The 26,393-nt window shown below is 33.2% G+C and overlaps 1 protein-coding gene across 2 annotated transcripts in view; it reads left to right on the top strand.

Moving 5' to 3' along the window:
- Nucleotides 1–18,191, top strand: part of SNX7 (sorting nexin 7) — a 135,447-nt gene extending 117,256 nt beyond the window's left edge. For both annotated transcript variants that reach the window (XM_074262761.1, XM_074262760.1), the window contains one exon: nt 17,112–18,191. In XM_074262761.1, coding sequence (XP_074118862.1) covers nt 17,112–17,189 — 78 coding nt within the window. In that variant the 3' untranslated portion in view covers nt 17,190–18,191. The remainder of the gene's footprint in view (nt 1–17,111) is intronic.
- The last annotated feature ends 8,202 nt before the right edge of the window (nt 18,192–26,393 follow it).

A 26,393-nucleotide genomic window follows, 5' to 3' on the forward strand; every position in this document is an offset into this window, starting at 1 on the left:
TCTTAAATTTAAATTTGTAAATTAGGATGAATCTTTTTCTTTGTTTTTTTATTCCAACTTCAGAAACTATCAGAAACTGTTATTTTGAGAATATTGGTTGTTCCCTTCATAGGTCATTCTAAAATTGTTATATCATTCTGAGAAAGCATAATCATGAAGACAGTTCCTTTGAATAATCAAGTCTTAATTTTTTTTAAGTCTGCAAGGCATGAGCATGGACAATCTGCTATTCTCCATTAAGTTCAAAATAACCCAGACGTGGAAACTGAATATTTCCCAGTCTTCCATTTATTTTGTAATTCAATCAAATTCATATTGAGGAATCTCAATTTTTACATGTAAATAAGACAAAAAAGAGATCCCTGTTGTTAAAGCAAGAGATGAAATCCTTGGGTTTCCTCACACTAAACAGAATATTCATGACTTAATTAGAATGTCAAATTTTAATCTCTTAATGGCAAAGGAAAATCAGATTATGGATGTGAATCATGAGCTGCATAAGATCCTAATTACATGCAGAACTGTGACTCCAGAAGGATATGGTACCTAGCTGTACACATTGATTCATTCGGTCTGTTTGTTACCCAAGTAATTATATATCATAAATTAGTGTGGGTAAGAGTTTTGCCCTTCTCACTTTTCTATTTAGGCTTGACTATATTGTTTAAAATCACTGAGGGTACATGATTTCTCCAAAGTGAACATCATATGTATTAATTATGTTAATGGGAGAGTTCATTTCGCTCTTTAAAGTTACCTTCCAAGTTCACATAGTGAGCAAAACTGGGATTCATATCCAGGCCCTTTGATAAAACATTAAATGCTTGTTTCACTATCCTGTCAGTCTCTCATAATTCCTTGCTGCATATTGTCAAAGGTATTCTGGAGTAGTATCTGGAAAAAATTGGTGACTTTCACTAAGAGAGAAGCATGTTAGAGTTGTGTGTCCTAGCAAATACCCCATCAAATATGTAAATGGTCCCCAAATGAAACAGTGATCAATAAGATCAAAAAGAAACCACAGTCAAAGAATGTACAAGAGGTGGCTAGAAAGCTTCAGCATTTGGAGCAGGAATGATCCAGTTAGCAAGAAGGCAGTCTGATCTCTGATAATTAGGACCTCAAGCCCATGAATCAGGAGCCTTCCATATACAGGGCTGGAAGCCAGAGGCACAGTGTTTGAGGGCATAGCAGGAGTCATAGCTATCCTAAGGATATACTTGCCTCAAGGCCCCCAAAAGCCAGCTCTCCTACTGGAATCCTAGCAGGAGATAAAGAACCTTCAGAACAGATGCACAGCTTGTCCAGGGGAATCCTGATTTCCTCTATATGGCAGAGGTCCAGTAGGTTTGCAGCAAAATTTCTTCCTGACTCCAGGTTCAGCACTGTGCCTCCTAGCTACCTCTGAGGCAAAAACAGCTTCTGCCCAATGAATGCTATAATCCCTGATTTCTGATACCCTGTGCTAATTTTGCAACTCTTCCTTCCAATTCTGTTTCCTCCTTTGGCAATTCCCATTGGAAATTTTGCTGCAAATCTGCTGGACCTCTGCTATATAGGGGAAATCAGGATTCCCCTGGACAAGCTGAACCTGGAGTCAGGAAGACCTGGCCTCAGACATTCACTAGCTGGGCAAGTCATTTCACTTCTGTTTGCCCAATCTCCTAGAGAAGGGAAATGGCAAATCACTCTGGTATCTTTGCCAAGAAAACTACCTGAGGGATCCTGAAGAATCAGACAAGACTTAATAGCTGAGCAACATAACATGTGTTAAGCTCAAGGAACTCACTTTCTAATGGGAGAAGACAAAAAAAATGGAAAAACAGAAAAAGAGATTATGAAGAAACCACCAGGTGTGATTATGATGGGTTTCTGAGCTCTCTTTAAATGGAAGTTTGGAGAAGAGTATTTTACTGTGCCTTTTTTTTTTTCTTTTTTTCTGAGGCAATGGGGGTTAAGTAACTTCCCCAGGGTCACACAGCTAGGAAGTGTTGGGTGCCTAAGTCAGATTTGAACCCTGGATTAGACCACATCAATTATAATTTATTGATATTGCTTCTATTATTTTTCTTATCCAAACTTTGTTTTTTTTGTAAAACTTTGAGAGTGGGATGGAAGATAAAATTATTAAAGAATAGGACAAAGGGAAAAGCACAATTTATAATCATGCCTGTGCATGTGAATGCACTTCTCCCATAAAATGGAGAATATAACAGAATGGATTAAAAAACAGAATCTAAAACAAAGAAACAAAACACACTCGAAACCTAAAGATTCTCTTAGAGTTAAAATATAATGCTGTAGCATTCACCAAAAGTATATTATATTTTTCCTCTAAATTTATGTTCAAATACTTTCCTGCTTTCCCTTTTATCATTAGATTAATTTTAGTAAGAAATTTACAATAGTTTTGATGCTTATTTCTCCATGAAATTCAAGTGGTTTTTATCTTAGTACTTTGGTACACATAAAATCTAGTTTTATTATCAACTTTTCTCCAATTATGATTGTCCCTCTGCTTCTTTTGAATTTCATTTAGGTTAGAAGAATGAGTTTGTGTAACTTTATCAATAGATAATTGGTCACTAGATTAGTTATGGCTGATTTTTGAGGGTTTCAGTGATGAATAAAATCAGTGATATTTTGAAGTATTACATCTTTTGTATTCTGTATATCTATGAACTTAAATGAGAAATAGACACACACACACACAGAAAGAGGGAGGGAGACAGAGAGACAGACAGACAAAGAATGTGTTTTTGCATTAGTCTTCATTGATAATGTGCTACAATCTATTTATGCCCATCATTAGTTTCTCCATTGTCTTTTATTCTTTAAAGATCATGGTATTCTTTGATTTTTTTTTTTAGTCATTCAGCTTCACTAGCAAAATGTTATTTAAGAAGATGGATTTATGTGTTCAGAGTAGTTTGAGATTGTTGAAAATATTCTATCAGTTTTCCAAATGCTGTCTTGCTGGGTCAGTCTTGTCTGAAGCAAGCTTATCATATATCTTCAGTGTCTAAGATAATTTGTACTGATAAACTAATTCAGTGACATCCCATTATATGTCATGAGCATTCTTTATTTACTTGTTTTTCTTTTGTGTGTTTTTAAGTTTTTTTGGGTGGCTCTTGAGGTGAAGTTTTCTCAAAAAGTCTATGCGATAGAGTGGGTCAGACCTTAGGCCTAAGTCACATGATCCTATTCCCAGAGGTCTGTAGAACTGAAAGATCAGATCTTGGGCCCAGATATAGGAAGTCACATAATCTTTAGGCTTAGAGGTCTCTAAAGGTCAGAACCTAGATCAGCCACAGAAAGTGATGTGGCCTACCGGAAGCAGACAACATTGGTGACCATTTGTCTATCCAATGAAAAAACTTGGGTCTTTTGCTATCTAACTAGCTTTCTGGCTTTTCAAGTCAGACACCTGTTGGGAGCTGAGATACCTCCAGGGTGTGCTTGGGTCTTTCCCTGCAGGGACTAAATAAATGCTTTCTCTTTATACCTGAAAATGTCTCTGATTAGTTAATTTGGGGAAGGAGGTATAGCACCCATCCCACATACTCTGGATCTCAAGGAAAAGCCTTATAATGTTTTGGCATTTGATATAATTCACAAATAGTGAATTTTCCTTCTTCCTGCAATTCCCTGCTATCTATAGCAATTATTTCTTCTTTTAGAATTCTATTCAGGAAATCCTCTGTGAGAATGACTAACTCTTTGGTAGGCATGTATCTCCTTGCTTAATACCTCATATAATATTAATAACTAGAGAATCACTTAACACACATATTTCTCATATATCCATCAAAAATCTTGTATGAACTTCAGCTAAAAGACTCATTCATGAACACACTTTCTTTTGTATGACAGCTTGTTGTGCTTTACTTGTATATTTTTAAATAATAATCAACAAACAATAAACCTAATAAAATAACATGTTTTCTATAGCTTTCAGTCAGATATGTAGCCAAAGATATAACTAGCTTTAGAAAGTTGTTTATAAAGTTTATAAAGCTCTAGGTGGTACAATGGGTGAAATACCGGGTTTGGAATCAGTAATATTCATTTTAATTGACTTCAAATCTGGTCTCAGGCACTTACTATGTGACCCTGGACAAGTCACTTAATCCTATTTGCCTCAGTTTCTCATCTTTTAAAATGACTGGAGAAGCAATAACAAACCACTGCACTATTTTTGCCAAGGAAATTCCAAATGGGATCATCAAAAGGTAGACACAACTGAAAATGATTGAATAACAAACAACAATCTATTTCTTTTTCATGCTTTCAAATATACTCTTGTTTTTTATGTAGAACCTTTCCAATAAAAGATATTATAGAAATTATTGTATTGAAGTTGCTCATCTCTTTTCATATCTTTTTGAAATAGCACTCATGATTTTTCCCATTCTTCTAGTATCTTCCCTTTCTGAAATTCCATAAACTGATTCTTAAATGACTCCTATATCAATAACCAGTGATTTTCAGTATGTCTGGATTTAGTCACTTTAACTTGTGTTCTACTTACTCTCTCTAGTGCCTTTTGCTTTTTTTTTTTTTTAAAGAAAATATTCATATTATGCTATTGTGATTTGCCTGAATAATCTTCATTTCTACGGCCTCTTCCTTTTCTTAATCCCAAACTGTATTTTCCAATGCATTTTCATCTTTTTTTTCCTCATATCTACTTATGCATGAAGTCAACTCGCTATCATTGACTTGGTTTGGAACGATGTGATCTGGATCTTCAGAGAATTTCTCAGTATTTCCATTCTGTGCAATAGCTATTGAATAAATTTTGTATTTTCAGTGGTGTTTTTGTTTTGTTTTGTATTTTGTATTTTCAGTAATGTTTTTGTTTGTTTTGCTTATGTTAGTCATAAGCCCTAGCCCAAGGATGCCATCAAATATTTCTTAATGGTCCTTTTTATCACTGTTTCCAATCTTTTCCCTCTTCACATCTTTTAATTCTTGATTTCTTTTCCAATATTTAAATTTTTTTATTTTAAGGTCTTTCATTAGGTCATAGGATTCTTCTTAACACTGTCAATTCTTACTTAATTCTTTCTTTTAAGGAAATATTTTTCCTTTTAAGGAAATATTTAAGGATAATATTTTCCCATCTCTTATTTTAACCAATTATTTACATTCCATCATTTTTAAAGACACTTAATATTCTCTTCATTTTTTAATTTGTTGGTTTCTATTTTCATATGTATTATTCAATTCTTTTTTTCTTTTCTATTGTATATCTTAATATTTTTGTAATATCTGGGGAACGCATAGATTCCTTCAGTCTTCTCAACTCACACATCTTAGATCTACCCTGAAATATTTGTCTTTGAACACACAACAAGAGCAAATCTGTTATTTGTCTCTTTAAGGAGAACCTATTTTTTTAGTTAGCTGAAAATTTTTTTACATTTACATTTTTAATAATTTATTCTGTTTATTTTTATAAGAATGTAGTAATGATTTATGTCTGAATTAAATATGGAAGAATCTCAACTTAACTTTATCAGGGTGACTTTTAAAAATGTGAAAAAACACTAATCTTTTGAAGTACTGAAGGATAAATTGCAATAATGTGTGGAAATACTTTGAAAAAGGTAATATAAATATAAAGTTACTGCTCCTGCTTCTGTTATTATCCTAAAATAATTGCTAAATTTAACTGTGACTTCTTTAAAAAAAAAAAAAAGGGATGGGATCAAGGAAGGAAGAAGGAAAAAAGGAAAGGAAGGAAGGAAGGAAATGTCCTAAGATTTTTGTACCAATTGCAAATATGCCTTTGCATGTCATGTTTAAAAATTTCTTTTAAATAACTGAATGTTCCAAGTGTCAGCTATGGGTGGTAGTTCTCAGCCTAACAAGTGGCTACTAATTTTCTTCAAAGATGCAGAATTGTAGACATTGACCACAAGGTGGCGTGTATAGCCAATAAGACATTTCTAGTACCATACCCTGATGTGATAAGTGTTCTGGCATTATATGTGCAAACCTCTCTCTTATAGCTCCATGATAGAGTGGGACAAAGTAGCAATTTTTAGACTGAGAATGATCCAAATTCTCCAACTTATTTTTGTGATATTAGTATTTCTAAAATTACAAAACATGACTTCCTGGAATCATGCCTATATAATCTTTCAAAATTATAAAGTTTAAATTTGGACTTCTGCAGTATTAGGAAAATTGTTTTTGCATAGTAGTATGATCTCTCTTTTTCTGAATTAAAGTTGTCAATTTAAAAAAATTAGTTACTGAGATATAAATGACTTTTAAAAATATTATTTATTTAGTAATCAACAAACTTCTCAATATATAAAGGATAAAAAAATTTGCATATAAAAACATGTATAGTGTGTTTGTTAGTTGCATGTTAAATTTATCATGATAGTAACATTTTCCTATTTTTAAAATCTTTTTGAATTTCAAAATTTTTCTGTTATTTGTATTTATGTTTTTTCATCTTTCATACTACCTATATCTGATTCCTCAATAGAATATCAAATAAGTACAAGCAAACAAAACAAATGAATATATTAATCATATCTGAAAATGTATGTTTCAGTTTGTACCTTTAGTCCATCACTTTTTTGAAAAGATGAATGGCTTGCTTCATTTTCTTAACTTAAAGCTATTTTAAAATAATTTTTCCTATATTTTTTTTGTATGTAATAAACAATGTAATAACATTTTCAAAACCATGGAATTGTTGAATTGCAGCTCAGATATGTAGAATCTTAAAGTACTCCAGTTTTATGGAGTCCCAAAAATAGGATTGTTGCTTGTTAACATATATGAACACTATTTCTCATTTTGGTTAGCACTAAATCTAATTTTGATTACAACCACATTTCCTTTATTAGCAATGCTATTCAATTTAAGCTATAATACTGATTTTCAGTCAATATTTCAAGGCTCACACCATGAAATCTTACTCTAAAGGTACATCATAGCAGTTAAGATATTGACTCCTAGAAGGGGTTGCCAGTGGGGTTCAAAGATCTAGACATTTCTACCATACTAGAAAAGTTCTGAGTACAGTATCAATAACAGACTTACTTTGCTTTCTGGGGATCAATCTGGTTAAATACAGAGGCTTACTTACTCCAGTCTGAGTGATTACCTTCTACCTGTAAAAGCAAAAAAAAAAAAAGAGCCAGGGAGTCCTAAGAATCCTGCAGTTTTAAAATCATATCCAAGTTTTCACTTACTTGTTAGAACTCCAAATTTGCCATCCTTTTCTAGTGATCACTAAGGACTTCTGGAATAACTTAAATATAGCAAGGTTAACATTCTTTATATAAATTTGACCAAAAGATAAAAAGTTTCAATTAAATGGAAGAGTGATTCAAAAGTTTTCCTAGAAGAGGCAGATAAAATAGTTTCAGAGGATGAATTTATCATGCATTCAATAAATTTTCATGGGATTTTGCTTCCAACCTCTGCAACTAAAGATTGTGAGAGAAGAATCACGAAAAGTCAAAAGGACTTTTGCCAAATGAGAAAGAAGGAAATTATGTAGCTAACTTGGAGGGCTTTAAATTGGTGAAGTAGTTCTGAGGTTGAAATTGGGAAGAAGAAATTTGGCAAAATCTGGGAGAATTTGAATAACATTTGAAGAACTTTTTTCAGGGCTAGCTACTGGTCTGGAAACTGGTTCAAGCACAATTAATTAATATAAAAAGCAGTTAGAGGGCTCAGTAGATAGAGTACTACATCTGAAATCTGGAAGATTTGACACCATCTGTGAGGCCCTGAGCAAGTCACTTAACTCTGCCTCAGTTTTCTTATCTGATTGTGACTTTAATTGAGCTAAAGAAGGAAATGCAAATCATTCCAGTGCCTTTACCAAGTAAACTTCAAATGGAGGTATGAAGAGTTGGACACAATTGAAAGAAGATTAAACAACAACAAATAGCTTGAAGGAAGATTAAGGAATAGCATATCCACAAATTCATAAAAATTCCAATAAAGGAATTAGAATAAATCCCATGACTTCAAATGTCTATATGTAAATGCTTAAAGTTTGGTTTTTAAAACACAGCAAGAGAAAATCTTAATTTGAGAAGGCAAATTTTACCTCATAGCTATCAATGAGATTTGGTAGATAGAAACCTACAACTGGACCGTACTCTGGATGGATATGACATATTCAAAGGAAATAAGATAAATAAAAGATGGAGGTAAAGAGCTAGAATTTTATATTAAGAATGTTTACTCATATGACTAATACTTGGAACCATAGGGCAAAATTATTTGGAGGGTATTTAGGTAAATCTAAAGAACAAAACAGAAAGAATTTTTTTTTCATTGAGACATTTTAAAGATCACTTACACTTTGAGCCATTCTAGTAAGAGCTCTTGGAACTTAGTATCTACTAAAATAATCTTTTGTAATTCTTTGAGAACTCAGTACTACTGCCATGTCATGATAGGCATCAGAAGAGAAATTGTAAATTTGGAAGGAAAAACTGAGACATGAAAATAGCATTAAAATATTGTATATGGGGGAATTTAGAATGAATAAAAAATACATATTAATGGCATAATCCTATTGTTCAGAGCTATTCAATGATTCACAAAACTCTAGACTCCTTAATCAAGGTACTGTGGGAAATATGAAGTTGTATGCTTGGATTATAGCCTCAAGAATCTCTCAAGTTGTAAAATATACGGATTTGTAATCATTTGCTATTTTAAAGAATTTTTCCAAGTATAGGGAACAAATATACAAATTTCTGGGCTTTTTGTCCTCCTAGTTGAATAAAGTTAATACTCAAAAAAGTCATGACATCTTAGAAGGGAGTTTGGAAGACAAATAATCCAAAGTTGTTTTTTTTTTAAGAGAAGAGGAAATAGGCCTCCAGAAGGAAGTTTCTCAGGTTAGTTAATGACAGAATTAACCCTCATCTCTTCCCTCTTTGATATATGTATCACGTCTCTTTTGCATCTCCTTTGTTTTTCCAGCATGGCTTTTCTAGGCCATTTATAACTTTTCAGTGTTTATTATTTAGCATGACCTGCTTAGTTTTTCTTTTTCTTTTTTTTTTTTTTTTTTTTATATAATGTAAGACAGTTTATAGTAAAATCTGTGACATTTAGCACAATCTTAACAGAACTTATTTTTTATGCTTTTCCATACAAATCTTTAATTTACCAACTAAGGTGAAAAGCCAGAGCTAAAACTGATTCCCAAGCTTCTCATTATCTAGCATCATCTAATAAGGGCAAAAATCATATAACTCTTTTGCCAGCCTAGACACTAATACTGTCAGAATTGTACCTGGCCATAAGATTTAAAGTCGTAAAGGATCTTAGAGCGCACTTAATAGATTATCATCATTTTTCTGATAAGGAAACTGAAACTCAGGAAGACAATCAATTAAGCAGTATTTCTTTCAGGGCTTAGTATGTGCCAGGCACTATGCTAAGTACTGAGATTTTAAAGAAAGACAAATATAGGATTCCTGTTCTTAAGATACTCACATTCTAATGAAGGTGACAGCCTACAAGTAAGTGAACATGCAAGAAATGGATGGATATAGAAAGCAATCTCAGAGAGAAGGCTCTAAAAACAAGATGGCAGAAACCTGAATTGGATCTTGAGGAAAGCTAGGAAATCCAGGAGACAGAAATGAGGAAGGGAAGCAGTCCAAACATGGATGAAAAACCAGTTAAAAGACAAAAAGTCAAGAGATTGAGGAACAGCACAAAGGCCAGTGTTTTTTGGATTATAGAGTCCCCTTGATAGGAAAGTGTTAAAAAAAAAAAAAATTGGAAATGTTGGAAGGCGCCAGGTTGTGAAGGGCTCTAAAAGCCAAAGAGAGGTGATAAAGACATGGACCAAAGTCATGGCCGTGAAAAGGAGATCTATAAGAGAGATGTCGCAAAGCTGAAAATAACCAATGCTTGATTTCAATTATGTGCAGTGAGTGTGAAAGGAGATTTTTAAGCACTATGTGGCATGCCCAAAGTGGTAAATAGCAGAAATAAGAGTGAAACCCAATTTTCCTTACTATTATACCATGCTTCTTTCTCTCTTATATATCACTTTAGGAAGATATTCAATAAATATATATAGAATAAGTGGGTATGTCCCTTGTCAGAAGAAGTATTTCTAGGATTTATACAGCACTTTCTTCTTTTTACCCGCAATGCTTTGGTAGTTATGCTGAAACAAAAATGGTTTACTCTAAAATCAATCAACTTAATTTTGATGTTGAAAATTCATTTTCTAAGCAATCTTTCCATGTTTTTGTTTTTTTCTTGATTATCTTTTTCAGCCCTTTAATCTTGATAGTTGTTTTTTTTTAATTTGCTTTTTTGTTTATTCCATTTTTCTTGATTATATTTTTCAGCCCCTTAATCTTGATAGTTGTTTGTTTGTTTGTTTTTAATTAATGCATTGTCCCAAGCAATACATTGGTATCCCCTTAAATATTAATAGAACCAGAGGATGAACTCCATTGCGTTGAACTTCCATGGAGGATTTATGTAGGGATATGGGCAAGATTTTCACAGGAAGAGAATCATAACGATTATAAATTTAGAACTGAAAGTTACCTGAGAGATCATCTAGCTCAGTCCCTTCATTTATGAATGAGTCCCAAAGAAGCCAAACAGCAAAATTGTGAATCAACATCTTTTAAATTTAAATTCATGCTTCTTCCTATTCTACTCAATCCACACTAGTGGAAAAGTACCCATATGAAGATCATGGACACTAGAAGTATCCTAGTTTTGTCCTTCAAAAGGATTTAGATTTTTGGCCTGAAAAGAATAGTTGTATAGCCTGATCCAAGCCAGGTCCTCTGTATTTATTGATTTGGTCTAGCCATTTAACTCTCTGGGCCTTAGTTTTCCCATTTATAAAATGAAAAAGATGAACTAAAATAACTTCTAAATTTACTTTTAACTCTATATCTAGGACATTAAGAAGGGAAAGAGAATTGAGAAGGAAGTTTTTTTATGATTTGGGAACTTAATGTTTGTTAGCTTGAATTTCTGATGACATTCCACTCCTTACTCCCCAGCAGATTAGATAGAACAATGTTGTTTTTGTTTGTTTTGCTTTATTATTGTTGTTGTAGTATTTACTACAATACCAAAGGGGTTATTTTCTATCTTTTTTTTTTTGATAATTTATTTTTATAATTATAATTTTTTTGACAGTACATATGCATGGATAATTTTTTTTTTTTTACAAATTCACTTTTCCAAAATTTCCCCTCCCTCCCTCCCTCCCTCTACTCCCTCTCCTAGATGATAGGCAATCCCATAGTACAGTATATCCTAGATACAATATATGTGTGTAAAACCAAATTTCTTGTTGCTCGGTAAGAATTGGATTCCAAAGTTATAAATAACCTGGGTGGAAAGACAATAGTGCAAACATTTTATGCTCCTTTCCCAGTGTTCCTTCTCTGGGTGTAATTGTTTCTGTCCATCATTGATCTACTGGAACTGAATTGGATCTTCTCTATGTTGAAGATATCCACTTCAATTAGAATACATCCTCATACAGTATTGTTGTTGAAGTGTATAGTGATCTTCTGGTTCTGCTCATTTCACTCATCATCAGCTGATGTAAGTCTCTCCAAGCCTCTCTGTATTCCTCCTGCTGGTCATTTCTTACAGAAAAATAATATTCCATAACCTTCATATGCCATAATTTACCCAACCATTCTCCAACTGATGGGCATGTATTCATTTTCCAGTTTCTAGCTACAACAAAAAGAGCTGCCACAAACATTTTGGCACATACAGGTCCCTTTCCCTTCTTTAGTATTTCTTTGGGATATAAGCCCAGTAGTAACACTGCTGGATCAAAGGGTATGCACAGTTTGATAACTTTTTGGGCATAGTTCCGAATTGCTCTCCAGAATGGCTGGATTAGGGGTTATTTTCTAACATGGAAATGTCAAAATCAACACCTCTGATATCTTGACTGAAATTATGTAAGGATGTCGAATCTTGTCATTTATTATTTTAGTTTTGTCAAGTATATAGTTTTATTGACTTAGCAGTATGTGATTTAAAAAGAAAATGTCATTGTTCATAATGGGCATGACATAAAACAGTAATAAATGGATAGATTCCTTAAAGTAAAAGAGAGAAATTGGGCTTGTTGATTGTGTTGACTTTTCATACTTTATGACTCTAGAATCTATTTAAAATAAATCACTGATTCTATTTCAAATTCAGAAGAAAACAAGATCCTAGAATACAGAACCCTTGCTTTTTCATTAGTGTGATTTATTTTTTTAAATCTTCTATCTTTACAGTAATGTATGACAATTAGAAAAAGGAAGAAGAATTAATTCTGTGGTTTTCTAAATAACTGAAATGAAGAATTATGTGAAGCCTTGTTGAAGTAATTTGAACTGTTATTTTAGAAAATAATTTTGTTGAAATTTTTGTCTGAAATAGAATAACAAATCTTTTTAATTTATTTGTTGTTTATGCTTGTCTTCCTGTGATGTCACCTGTTTCTTAAATTTTTAACCTGGTGATTCTTTTTTTTTTCTCCAAAAGAACCCCCCCAAAACAATCACAGTGTTGGAAATGTAAAGTGGAAGAGATTTCTGAGACCATGTAGTCCAAATCAATCATCCTAGAGATAAGGAAATTAAGATCTCAATTAAAGTTCTGATTTCCTCCCATCACACAAATCATAAGCATCTAGATAAACTTTGAATACAGGACCTCTGACTTGAGGACACTGTACCACTATACCATGTACTGAGGAACAGTGTTGATTTGTAATGGGACTGGCCAAAGTCAAGCCAGTCAATTCAACAAGTACATCCTGCTTTTTCTTTTCAGAAGTTTGCATACATCTGAACTTGGTATGTCCATAAATCAGATAGCTTCAAATTAATTTTCTGAAGAAAAGTGCCAATGATTTTGATGTCAAATCCCTTCTAATACTTCTTCCCTTTGAAATTTAAGAATGATGTCACTTGCTAGTTGCTTTCCCATGTGTAGCTGTGACTGAAGAGATAGATGTTTGAGTAACATGTGTTTATATATTATACTTGAATGTGTATTATTTTGTCTGTCTTCAGATAACATTGCTTAGTGGCTAGGGCACTGAAATTAAAATGAAAAAGACTTGAATTTGAATCTACCTCTGACATATGTGATCATTTTGTATATTGCTTTATAGCCTGTTTTCTCTAAAACTTTTTAACATCAAGGCTCAGATTAGTTTTACATTACCTATTCAATGTCATGCTTCTCTGTTCAGCTTTTAAAACCCTTTTTAGTCTATTCTAGCGTATTTTTCCAAGTTTATTACACATTACTTCATTTTGTGTACTTTGCATTCTAGCTAAACTGCCTTATTTGCTCTTGCTTATACATAACATCACAAGTCACATTTTGAGGTCTTTGCCCAGGATTATAGAATAAATTCTTTCTGCCACCCTATAAGAAACCTTCCCAAGTTTCATATAATTACTTGTCTCTCCCCTCCCCCAAGTTCCATAAAATGTATCTTCCTTGAGGGAAAGGAGCTATATTTTTGCATCCTCTTTGTAACAATATCTGATAGTCATGTTTGAGGTATTTAATAAGTGCTTATTGTTTGAGTACTTGTTAAAACCATACATTTAGGGAGCCCAGAAATAGGACAAAGGTTCCTAAGCATTTGATTGGTGCTCCTAGGAAAGTGACTCAAAGTGAATACCCCAACCAAAATCTTGCTAAAAGTAGGTTCCATACTTAACAAGTCATGGATAAATAGAATAACCTTTGAGTCCTATGAAGGGATCAGCTTTTCATGACATCCATTTTGGCCTCTTTGAGCTCCCCTACTTTGAGGATTGAGCTGGAGACTCCTGAGCTGTTAGGTATTTGTACTGAGCCTCATTTCTTACTTCCCTCCCTGAGCCAAACTTGAATTTTCCAGAGGATTGAAGCGGTTCATCATCATCATCCTCATCACTTGCCGGATTTCTGGGAGCATCTTGCTTCCTTCTTGGGCTGTTCTAGAGCTGATTGTTCAGAAGATACCAGGACTACTTGATTCCCTCGGTTCTTCTTCTGGCGAGGCAATTGGGGTTAGGTGACTTGTCTAGGATCACACATCCAGAGAGTGTCTAGTATCTGAGGTCAGACCTGAATTCAGGTCTTCCTGACTCTTCTCTGCCATCCAGCTGTTCCGCCCCCCTCCCATTTCTAAGAGAAGCAACCAGAGGACACACTTTATAGGGGGAGGCTCCAAGTTGTGGTTCCACTTAGCACCTGAATGAGTGACTTGGGGAGTAGGGTAGGATAATGAACTCTCTTTGTATTCTCATATGTAAGATATACACCCAAGCAGTTAACCTGGTGGTCAAAGGTGAATGACCAGGAGCAAAAAAGAAAACAGTCTCTCTCCTCAGATAGCTTTCATTCAATCAGCAAAGAAAATATTCTATACAAAAACTTAAATACACGCACACATAATACTTAAAATTTGAAAGTGGTTCCAAAAAGCAAGCAAACAATTGACCCTAACTCACATGTTCATTTGAGTTTGTAAAATTATTTTTGATGCTTTTGATGTTGTTTTAATAAATGGACATTTTCTATAATGGAGTTGCAACCTTTAAACAAGTATTGATCTATATGTTTCTTTATCCACATAATGATAGTTAATAATAGGACTTTAGATTGCTTTACAAATCATTTTACAAATGTTCTTATAACCCTAAAAGGATGGTACTATTATGCCTATTTTATAGATGAAGAAACAGACTGAACTGGGTTAAATGACTTGACCGACATTATCTAGCTAATAAATGTGTGAGCTAGATTTGAACTCACATCTTACTGACTTTAGACCCAGGACTATCCTATACTCTGCCTGGAAGAATTTAAAAATCAATTAACTTGCTCTCACCAGATTGATTATATGATTTTTAGAAACTGCAAATTCTACATCTCTGAAATTTCAATTGTCTAAAATTGATATATTTCCATCATCTTCATGTTCATATTTCTGGATCTCAAACCACAAAGCAATCTGAAATGTTTGGGGTTGGAGTATTTGCATGTGGAATGTTTCTAGGGATTAATGTGGGATTTATTGAATGGCATTTAGGTGCCACATTTGAAACAGAATTTGACTAAAATTATCTCCAAGCACTAGAGAGTTATAAACAGCAGACTTAGCTGGGAGATAAGATCTCTAAATAAGTCCTCCAAGTGAAGCATTGTGTACATCTTATGCTGATGACACATTCTTACTTATTCAACACACTTCATAGGAATTATACTCAGAGAAATCAATTTGGATAAAATAAATTTTAAGTGTTACCCACCTCATCCTTTTCCTCTGAACTTTCCTTCCTCTGTTTTATTTAAATAACACTCATAACTTTGATTTTTATTCTTAAAACTTGCTTTTGAAGCAATACTGATAAATTATTCTTTTAGCTAAAATACTCTCAAACCCATCAGAAATCAAAGCATTACAACAATATTTCAATAGAATGTAAAATGCATATTTTTAAAGTTGCATTTATCCTTATACCTAGGATTAGCTATCCTAGTTGCTGAAAACATTGATAATGAAAGAAAAATTTGATTACATATAATATGTACACTAACCCATTCTATATGGAATCAAATGTGCCTGGTACTGTGACCTTGAATAAGTAGCCTGATTTTCTCCAGTTTTCATATTTTATTAATTTTATCTGCTTTAATCTCTAATATTCTGTCTTGATCTACTCTGTTAGGAAAGTAGAATATGTTTTCTCTTGTCCTTTCTTTATGACTATGTTTCTCCGTTGTCTATTTTTGGTTCTGCTTACTTGATTTTACATCAATTTATATTAGTCTTCATATTCTCTATTCATCATATTTATTGTTTCTTGCAGCACCGTAATATTCTGTTACATTGATATACCACACTTTGTTTAACCATTACCCAATTAATAAACATCTATCTTATTTTTAGTTATGTACTGTCATGAAAAAGTGCTGCCGTAATTATTTTGATGAATACAAGAGATTTTTATCAATAACTTCTTTGGTTTATATGCCTAGCACTAGATTCCAAGGGTCAAAATGTATGGATAGTTTTGTTATTTTATTTCCATAATTATAAACTGCTTTCTAGAATAGTTGTATCAATTCAGAATTCTACCAACAATGCATTCATGTGTCCACTTTTCAACTATCCTTCCAACATCACCATTCCCATTTTTGTCATATTTGAAGGGACAAAAAAAATCAGGAAGTATTCAATGGAGAAGGTAGACATTTGGAGGAGCAGGATGAGGTTGGTAGGTTTTTAGCAGGTAGTAGTGAAAGAGGAGAGAATAGTACAAATGAGATATGTTCAAGAGAATATTGAATAATCCAATTTATAAAGGGCATGTGCAAGAGAAAAGAATGAGATAGGACAAAACAAAAAACAGGCAAAAAAAAAAAAAAAAAAAACCCAAACCCACAATGGATTGTAGTTCAAATTATAGGAATTTTTGAATGACAGGCTAAGGAGTGAGGATTTTATTTGCTAGACAGAGGAGAATGGAACATACATTTATAATGTCCTATGTTACCAGTTTTTCAAATATTATCTCATTTGATTCACACAACAACCCTAGGAGGGATATGTTAATATTATCCCCATTATACAGATGAGGAAATTTTTGATTGAGGTAAACAAAGGTTAAGTGACTTGCTCAGAGTCCCAGAGTTTATAAGTTTTCTAATGCCCTGTACTATATCCATTGCAACAATGAATGACTCAGGGGGAAGTCATTAAAGATTTTTTTAAGCAGGCTAATAACTTGAAGAAAATTGACAATTAAGGAGATTAATATGACATGAAGAAATAAGAGGATTTAAAAGGATAGAGAGAAGAGGCTTTTTCTCAAATACTAGGGAGAGGGAATGAGGGCCTGAAGTAAGAGAGATTAGGAAAAGGGAAGAAATATTATGAAGAATGGTTGAGTGAATGTGGGGGGGAATCATGAAAATAATTGCGAAATTTTCAAATTACATAAATGGGGAAATTTGACATTTATCAACTGGTATTGTTTCTATCATTATTAAAGAAAGGAGAGTTTGTCTAACCTCTGTATGTTTTCTTTTTTTTTAAGTGCCTTGCCACTTGGGAGTCCTTCCTTACAACTCAAACCGACCTTCATCTCGAAGAAATATCTGAAGATAAGCCTTGAGCATACCTACAGACTTCTTGCCTAACCTTTGGTGATATAGTGCCTACCAACCAAAGACATTCTTCATGGGGTGGGCTGCGTTTAATATAACTGGGTCAAAATGCAGTCACTGTATCTGGAAAGCCAATAATTTGAAATCTCAGGTACTCCATGGTTCTCACCTGCATTTTGATCATGGTATACATATATATTGCTTAGTTTTAATTCATTTATCCCAAAATTTTTGTCTTTAAGTACTTGCATATGGTAATTGTTTTCTCAGGCATTCTATAATTGGGATGTGACATTTTAAATAGGTTGTAAAGACTACATTGAATAAAAAAAGTTTAATAAGAAATGCCAGAAATTTGATGAATGGTTCCTATCTGCATCTTCATGTGTCTCAGATGAAACATACTTTTGCTCCAGATGTCATCTGGCTGTGATGTAGAACAATTTTTGTGTGCATTGCTTGAGAGACTGAATGTTGTAACTAAATGAACCCAGGATTTGGAGTAAAATGAGACCTACATCTGCAAGTTTTTCTGATACTTATTTATGATGTGATCATTGAAATTTCTAAGAGCCTCATATCACTCATGTGTAAAATCAGGGGTTTTTGTAGTAGATGGTCTCGGTGTTGAGTGTTAACTATGTAATAGCATGATCCTCAGCAGGAATTAAAGATTATAACAATCAGTACCAATATATCAGAGTTATCAGGCTTATCAAGTTTGAGAGTGTATTTAAAATGCTATCATAATTTCAGTATTATTGTCTATATGTTGGGTGAACTCAGAAATGGGAAATATTACCAAAAAGGATAGTCTTAATTTTCCAAAAAAATTATCTAAACTGTACAATTTCACTTTTATCTGAAGATGATACCAACATTTGCTTTGGTCCCAAAAAGATGTGCCAACAGTAGAATTCTGTTTATCTTACTAGGGCCTTCTTACATTGACAAAGGAAATCAATGTCATTTCTTTCCCCATTATGTCAATTAATAAATATGTCTTTTTTCAGAAAGCCTTGATGTTGAAATTACTGAAGCTTCTGTGGCATTAAATTAAACTGAGAACCTAGATAGTATCTCAGAATTTACAATCTGTGTGATCTGATGTTTATGATGCATTCAGTAGCTTTCTGTTCAGGTCTTTTACTATCTTGATGCCACATTCACAACCTGACAGCACTGTGGTGTAGTTTGCTCATGAATTAAGCATGAGTTAACAAGTGTACTGGGAATGTTCATTTTTTTTATTTCCTTGATATTTCTCAAAAGAATCTGGGGTTTTTTGATAATGTGTTTTTATGGTGACATGTTAAGAAGTATTACATGGCTCTAATAAGATAAAAAGTGGCCTTCAAAGTAGTTTGGATAACTGTGATATAATAAACTTCTTTAACAAAAAAAAAAAAGTACATTTAAGACTATAAGCAGGGAGTTTTGACTTAATATTTTCCTCCCTCAAAACCATCCTTTTTTGTCGTATCTTCACAATGCAAAATAGATTTTATTTTAGAAAGTGCGCATTTCATGCTTTAAAGCATTCACTTATTTTGATTTGTTTAAATTAATTTTACAGTTACATCAAGAAACTGAATTAGCTGATTTTTATTTACTAAGACTTATTGAAGAGTATACCTGTCATATCACTGAGAGGTATTATATCTAATGTAAAAAACTAATTTTGATTATTTGATTTTGTTGCAAATTAGGAAGATTTATGAATTCTTTCAAAATATTTAAAATCACTACCAATGCATAGAGAACTAATGGAAGCATCAGGGGAGTTTTGAAAAAAAGGTGATCCTAAGATGACAGTAATTAGAAGGAAAAAAGGGAAAAAAAAACTCTGGAATTTGAATTACTTTATGTAATTAAAATAAGAAGCATTTATACTGTGGGTAGTTTTCAAGTATCCAATAATAGGTTCAACAAAATAAAGGGAACTTCCAGCAAGCATTTACCAAAGCATATCTTATATGTCAAGCACTGTGATAAGTCTTGGGAATAAAAAGAAAATCAAAAACAGTAGCATCTCTCAAGAAGCCTCACAATCTAATGTTAAGGGAAATATGGAACAACAATGTACAAAATATATATAGAATAAATCAAATATAATTTCAAAAGGAAAGCATTAGCATTTGAGGGGTCAAATAATACCTCTTTTTGGAGGTGGGATTTTAGCTGAAACTTGAAAGAATCAAAGAGATGAAGGTCAGGAAGAAGAATATTGTAGGTAGGGGGGGGTATGCTGTGAAAATATCTGGAATCGGGAGGGGGGGTGGCAAAGAGACCAGATGTAGAATCCCTGAAGAGGAGCAGAAAGGAAGAATTCTGGAAAGGTAAAAAGGATACAGATTAGAATCAGCTTTAAAAGCAAAAACAAAATTTTATGTTTGATTTTGGAGGTAATATGGAACCAGAGTTGTTTGAATAGAGGGATAATATGTTCAGATCTGTGCTTTAGAAAGATCATTGTGGTAACTTGGTATTGGATAGACTAAAATGGGGAGAAGTTTGAGACAGACCAACCAGTAGGTTATTATAATAGTTCACGTGTGTGAAAATGAAGACCCATATACAAGAGTAGGGGCAGTACGAGAGAAAAGATATTATGAAGGTAAGATTTACAAGACTTGGCAATAGATGGGATAAAGGAGAAAGAGTACGGAACTGAAAATGATACTCAAGCTGCATCCACAGTTAGCAGATTTGACCTGGACAAAGAACAAGGAAGAAATGTTATTCTTCCTAATCCTATTCTAGCAAAAGTGAATGAGAGGAAATGGTTAGAGAAATGAAGGGAACTAGGAGAAAGCTATTGTCACGACAATGTTGTAGAGAAGAGTAACTGACATTGTCAAAGACTGAAGAAAGGTTGATGTTTAGGATTGAGAAAAGGACAGTAGTCTTGGCAATTAAGAGGTCATGGTGACTTGAGGGAGTAGTTTTAGTTCATTGGCAAAGTTGGGGAACAAGATTACAGAGATTAGAAGAGAATGAAAAAGTAGAGGCACTAATTGCACTCTTCCTTTTTTTTCAAAGAAAAAAATGAAAAGTGAAAATGTGGGGACTGAAAGATCTGTTAAGGATTTTTTTTTGATGAGGAGGAAGACATTAGTATGTTTATAGGCAGGAACAGCCAAAAGATGACAAATGAAGCTTAGAGAGAGAGTGAGGATAACAGGACAATCTGTTGAAAGCGAAAATACAACAAATACCAAAGGTTAACAATAACAACATGAATTCTGAAATGTCCCAGAAGAGTAATGAAAAGTTAAAAGAAATAAAGGGAAAATTAGAATTCCAAAGAAAAAAAAGAATTAGGCAATATAAATAAATTTTAAAAAAAGATTAAATGATTAAAAAGCAAAAAAAAAAAAAAAAAAAAAAAAGAAGAAGAAAAGAAAAATAGGGATATGAAAGAAATATTTACTGAATGAAAACCAATGACAATAAAATTAGAAAAACACACATGAATTCTATAAGCCAATGAAATTGGGCCTGAATGCACAGAGATGATCCAAGTTAGAATTCTTCCCTAAAAAAAAATCAAATGGAAATTTTGAACACAATAATTTATTTCCTGGAAGTAGAAACAAGATAAATACAGAAAAAATGGAGTCTACATGCTGTCAGCAAAGAGGAACCCTAAATTTAAATTAATCATTTATATCTGGTCAAACTCCAGAACTCCATCAGTAAATAATAAGCATATTAAGTATATAAGAAAAAGCTCAAAAGTCAGGGGAAAATATTCCACCTTCCTCATTTATGATAAAATATACTTAAAATGGGGCAGCTAAGTGATACAATGGATAGAGTGTGGGATTAGAGTCAGGAAGATCTAAATTTAATCTGGCCACAGGCACTAGTTGAATGATCCCTAGCAAATTGGTTAATTTTTTTTGTTTTAGTTTCTTCTTCTGTAAAGTGAGCTGGAGAAAGAAATGGCAAATCATTCCAGTATCTTTGCCAAGAAAAGTCCTTTAAAATAGGGTAGGAAGATCCAGAGCTGATTGAAAAAAAAATGACTAAACAAAATATACTTAGAATGTCATTTTTCAAAAATAAAGGAAAAAGTTTTAGTAAAATGTAGAATTTGCTAAACAAAACAGGCATTTTTGAAAAAAAAATGGACTTAAAAATAATTTTAATTATTTCTAAAGACAGCAGAAATGAGCAGGACATCTGAAATGCAATCATTTCAATCAAAAGAAACTTTGAAAAAGCTAATCAAATATAATTTGCAAAAAAATACTAGAATTCAAATTGCTTTCATGTATTCAGTGCTATAAAAAGACTATTTAAAAAAAAATCACATTGTTTTAAAAGTCTTTGAACTGATAGAGAACAACTATATGAACACTTTAAAGGAGAGTCAAACCAAAATAGGAATAATTCTAAATTGATATACCATGTAGAAATCAATGTTGTACTCCATGAAATATTCATTCATTTAAAGAAATATTTAATGAAAATAGTTTGTGGAGAACTCTAAACAAATAAGGTAGCTAAATATTTTTCTTCTTCTTCTGAATCTAGTGAACAATAGCATATACGTATCACTAAAGGCTGTCAATAATCAGGAACCAAAGTATTAACTTTAATTAAAATGGCATATATACAGTTTATATTGTTTGAGGATAATTTAGTGGAAAGTGTTTGAATCTTAAATCCTTGGACAAGACATATGTTTAATCCCAGTTTCCTTATGAATATAATGGATTAAAAATGCAGTTATTCAGGCTTGCCTGACTCTGTAACCCTATTTGAGGTTTTCTTGGCAAAGATTCTGTGGGGGTTTGCCTTTTTTTCCTCTCTAGCTCATAGTGTCTGAGGTCAGATTTGAAGTCAGGAAAATGAGTCTTTCTGAGTCCAGACTGAATGTTCTATCATGCTACCTGGCTACCCTCAAAAAAAAAATTATATTAATGCTCATCAATTAGCTGCATCCAAAACAATAAGATTCCATTTATAGTGTTTGTGGCTCTTGGGTATATTAGTACAGGTGGTGTAACATACAGTACTGGAGTTGGAGTGAAGAAGACCTGGATTCAAATCTAGCTTCATACACCAGTTTTATGAACTTAACTAGTCACTTAATGTTTGTCTCATTTTCTTTATCTACAAAATTGGATATAATCTATATTCTATGATAGTATGTGATAAGATATGCAAAGTGCATTGCAAATCTTAAAGTGCTATATAAATTCTAACCATTAGTATTCTTATTATCCTATTAATTGCATCTGACTCTTGGAGACCCCATTTGGGATTTCTTTGGCAAAGATACTGAGGGTAGATTTGAATTCAGTTCTCCTGACTCCAGGTCAGACATTCTATTCACTGCACCTCCTAGTTAGATCACGTAAGGCAACTAGCTGGCACAGTGAATAAAATACCAAGTCTGGAGTTAATTCTAACTTAAAATCTGGCCTTTGACACTTACTAGCTATGTGACTCTATTTACCTATTTCTACTCCCAAATGAGCTCACAAAGAATCAGACACAATCACATGAATAGCATAATAATGATTAAACAATGTGGTACTTTCCCCTAAGACATAGATTATAATCCACTTATCTTTTTTTCATCTTCTATACCTTATATCCATCCCCTTCTTTAAATTCTTTATTAGATTATCCATGCAACATACTAGAGGCCTTTAACACAGATTGACCATCTCTTATCACTTAATTGATACATGAGGATCCTTCCTGCCTTCATCATGATGTTCTTTATGCTGCATTTTGAATATATCTTTGTTTTTAGTGTGCTATAATCGGTGCTCACCTTTCTTTTGTTCTTTGGATCACTATAATTTTTCATCTTTTAAAGATTACTTTATTTCATCATTTTTAGTCACATAAATGTATCACCAAAATATTATTTGTGTTTAAAAGGTGGGTTTTTATTTTGGAAATGATCTTGAGATTATTCAAAGTACTACACAACTTCCTCAAATAATAACTAGCATTTTTGTAGCACTTTAAGATTTGCAAAGTGCTTTTAATATGATCTTATTTGATCTTCATAATAATTCTTTGAAGCAGGTGCTAATATTATTCCAGTTTACAAATGAGAAATGTTAAATGATTTGTTCAAGATCACATAGCTGCTCAGGATATGAGGCAGGATTCCAATTTTGATAATCCTTACTCTTAAGCCAATGCTTTTCAATGTACCACCTAACTGTCTTCAGTCTATTCACTTTCTTTTCCCTGTTGAATTTTAGGCCCATCTTATGTCCATGACATAGGTACTGAGTGAACTGTTTCAGTGGGATCTCCATCCAATTAAATCATAGTCTGGGCAATAGACACTCTTTAATCAGTTTTTTGCCACCATGTTGATAGATCTGATCTCATTGATGCAATAAATCCTTTCTCATCTGAATTTGTAATTATATATTCCTTTCTATTTTCTAATTTCAGGCACATACATTGTAGAGTGGGAGGTTCTTTAAGAAAAGAACAAGACCAGTAGTTATTTTTCAATTGTGTCTGACTCTTTATTACCCAATTTGGGGTTTTCTTGGCAAAGATACTAGAGTTATTTTCCATTTCCTTTTCCAGCTCTTTTTACAGATGAGGAAATGAGGCAAACCGGGTTAGGTGACTTGCTCTGAGACACATAGCTAGGGTGTGTCTGAGATCTGATTTGAAGTCAGGAAGATAAGTCCACTCTTATCTACTGCACCCTCTAGCTAATTTTTAAGCACAGTGTTATTGATAGCTAATATTCAAAATATTTCATTTGACTGATATTTTTTTTAGTGACTATTAGGGAAAGTCATTTGAAGAATGAGATTGAATGAGAATTTAGTATCAATATATCTTCTTAGCCCAGCTGATTGACAATTCACTGCTATTTTTCTTTTTTTTTTTTTTTTTTGGCTGAGGCAATTGGGGTTAAGTGACTTACCCAGGGTCACCCACTCAGGAAGTGTTAAGTGTCTGAGACCAGATTTGGACTGAGGCCCTCCCAACTTCAGGGCTGGTGCTCCATCCATTGCTCCAACTAGCTGTCCTTTCACTGCTATTTTATAATTGGGATGCTAGTCTGAAGAATTTCTATGACATGAATGTCCCCTCTCATCTCACAATGAGTATCTGCCCTGAGGTGCAGAAAAATAGCAAGAGGGCATCTAGATTACATGCAGTCTATCGGGACAGGGGAATTTTGAGTCATCACGTGAGTGTGTTACATTACTTAACTCCACGAACCATTTAGTATCACATGTATTGACTTGTATATAAAATCATTGCACCAGCCTAACAATGAAGACAGAAGCTCAGATTCTGCATTCCTGTCCACGTCTGATTGTAATAAAATGATCAGCTCCAGGGCAAGCTCCTGGGCAAGATCTGAATTTTAAGTTTTCTCCCAGTGCTAATGATTAAAGCTAAGTTCAGAGATGAACCATGACTATTGTTTTCATGATCCCTCACTGCAAACTAGCATATCAATTCACTAAATTCTCAGAATGATTTGGACCATCTAGTTAGAAAATAAAATGACCCAATAAGCAAATTCTGTTGTTGCTTTCCTAATGAAAACTCTGATGTGGGAAACTAAGCTTCAGAAAGAATACAATAACAGCCATTTATTTAGGCTTTGCTATCTCCATGCCATTTGAGTTCTTAATCATTTTATATACTTTTGCTGTCTTAGACCTCATAAAACCAATCAGCTGGTATAATTTACATAGGAATTTAGGGGGAAAAAACCCCTGCTGTAATAGACACACACAAATATACATGTGCATATGTGTGTGTCTATGAGTTCAGAGGTGAATTATATCAGTTTTCATTCTCCATCACTGCAAACTAGTAGATAAATCCACTAAATTCTGGAAATTATCCAGAATAGCTAGGACAGAGGAAAGGGACTGAACCAGCAATTTACTTGGTATAGGGAACTTCCAGGTGAGAAAATTGTTTCTCTCAATGTACTACAGCATGTTCTCTGCAACTTACTATCTTAGAGAGTTCACTTGACCAAGGCACAAAGCCAAAATGGCAGAGGCAAGACTTGCATCCATGTCCTCCTGATGTGGAAGCAGGTTTTTAAAAAATTTTATTTATTCTGAACTTAAGAAATAAAACATGCATTTTCATAATATAGTAGAATAGAGAAAAAAGCTGATTTTGTATGAAATGACACCTCTATCTTGTACATCTTATTATTATTTTAAAAGATAAAGTTATAACTTTTAAAAACTTTTTTTCTTACTTCTCCCTCACCCCTAACCCCACTCCAGGGATTGCTAGCATTAGATACAAATATCGGTATTGTATATGTATATTTTTTCTGTCTCTGCAACTCATTCATATATAAAATAAGACAATTCTGCATAATTCATCACATTCCAAACATCCGTGGTGTACATTAACAAGAACAAGAGCACAACTTTCTAAAATATTCAGTTATTGTTCAGTTTAAATTCATGTTTGGAAAAATCCTGATATGCTTTTTAAATTTGCAACTGTCCAATAAGTAGATTTCAAATGACCCTTCCAAATCTGTAACTAGGTGCCAGCATTAGCTGAATTTAATATTAAAAATTATCACAAGTCCCCCTCCCTTTCACCTTCAAGCCTCTGCTTGCTGTTTTATTTGGCATTTGGAAGGGAGAGGCAGTATGTCTTGCTCTTTCCTCTGATGCTTACCATCAATATGACCTTGGTTAAGAATATGACCTTTTTGGGTTTCAGTTTCCTCATCTATAAAATCATTTGGATGACATAGCTTCTGAGGATCTTTTCAACTTTCAGTTTAGTAATTAAGCTTAGTAATTAAAGCCAAAGCCATATATGTTTAGTCATTAGGAGGCTACCTTAGGTTTAAAGGTATTTTTTTCTGATACAATAACAAGTCTATTATCTTTTGCCCAATTACTCCCATTTGAACAGCACAAAAAGACTTCAGTTTTAGCAGAAGTCCTGTTTTGTATGAACGGATGACTTCTCCTTGGGGCAAAGGAGAAGATGGGCCATTCCACAGCCGAATAAAATATGCTAAAGATCACTGATTGCTTAGGGATATCTAGAGATTTTTAACTTTCCTCTACCTCTAAGGTACCTTACAATAAAACTTAAAGAAAGCAAATCAAAAATGAATATGCCTTGTGATGGTAGATCATTTGATCCCAATATCGAGATAATCTATAACCAAGAATTATGTCAGTTATATAATCCTCACATAGATG

The sequence above is a fragment of the Sminthopsis crassicaudata genome, chromosome 4 (assembly GCF_048593235.1).
Source record: "Sminthopsis crassicaudata isolate SCR6 chromosome 4, ASM4859323v1, whole genome shotgun sequence".
In the NCBI taxonomy this organism is placed as follows: Eukaryota; Metazoa; Chordata; class Mammalia; order Dasyuromorphia; family Dasyuridae; genus Sminthopsis; species Sminthopsis crassicaudata.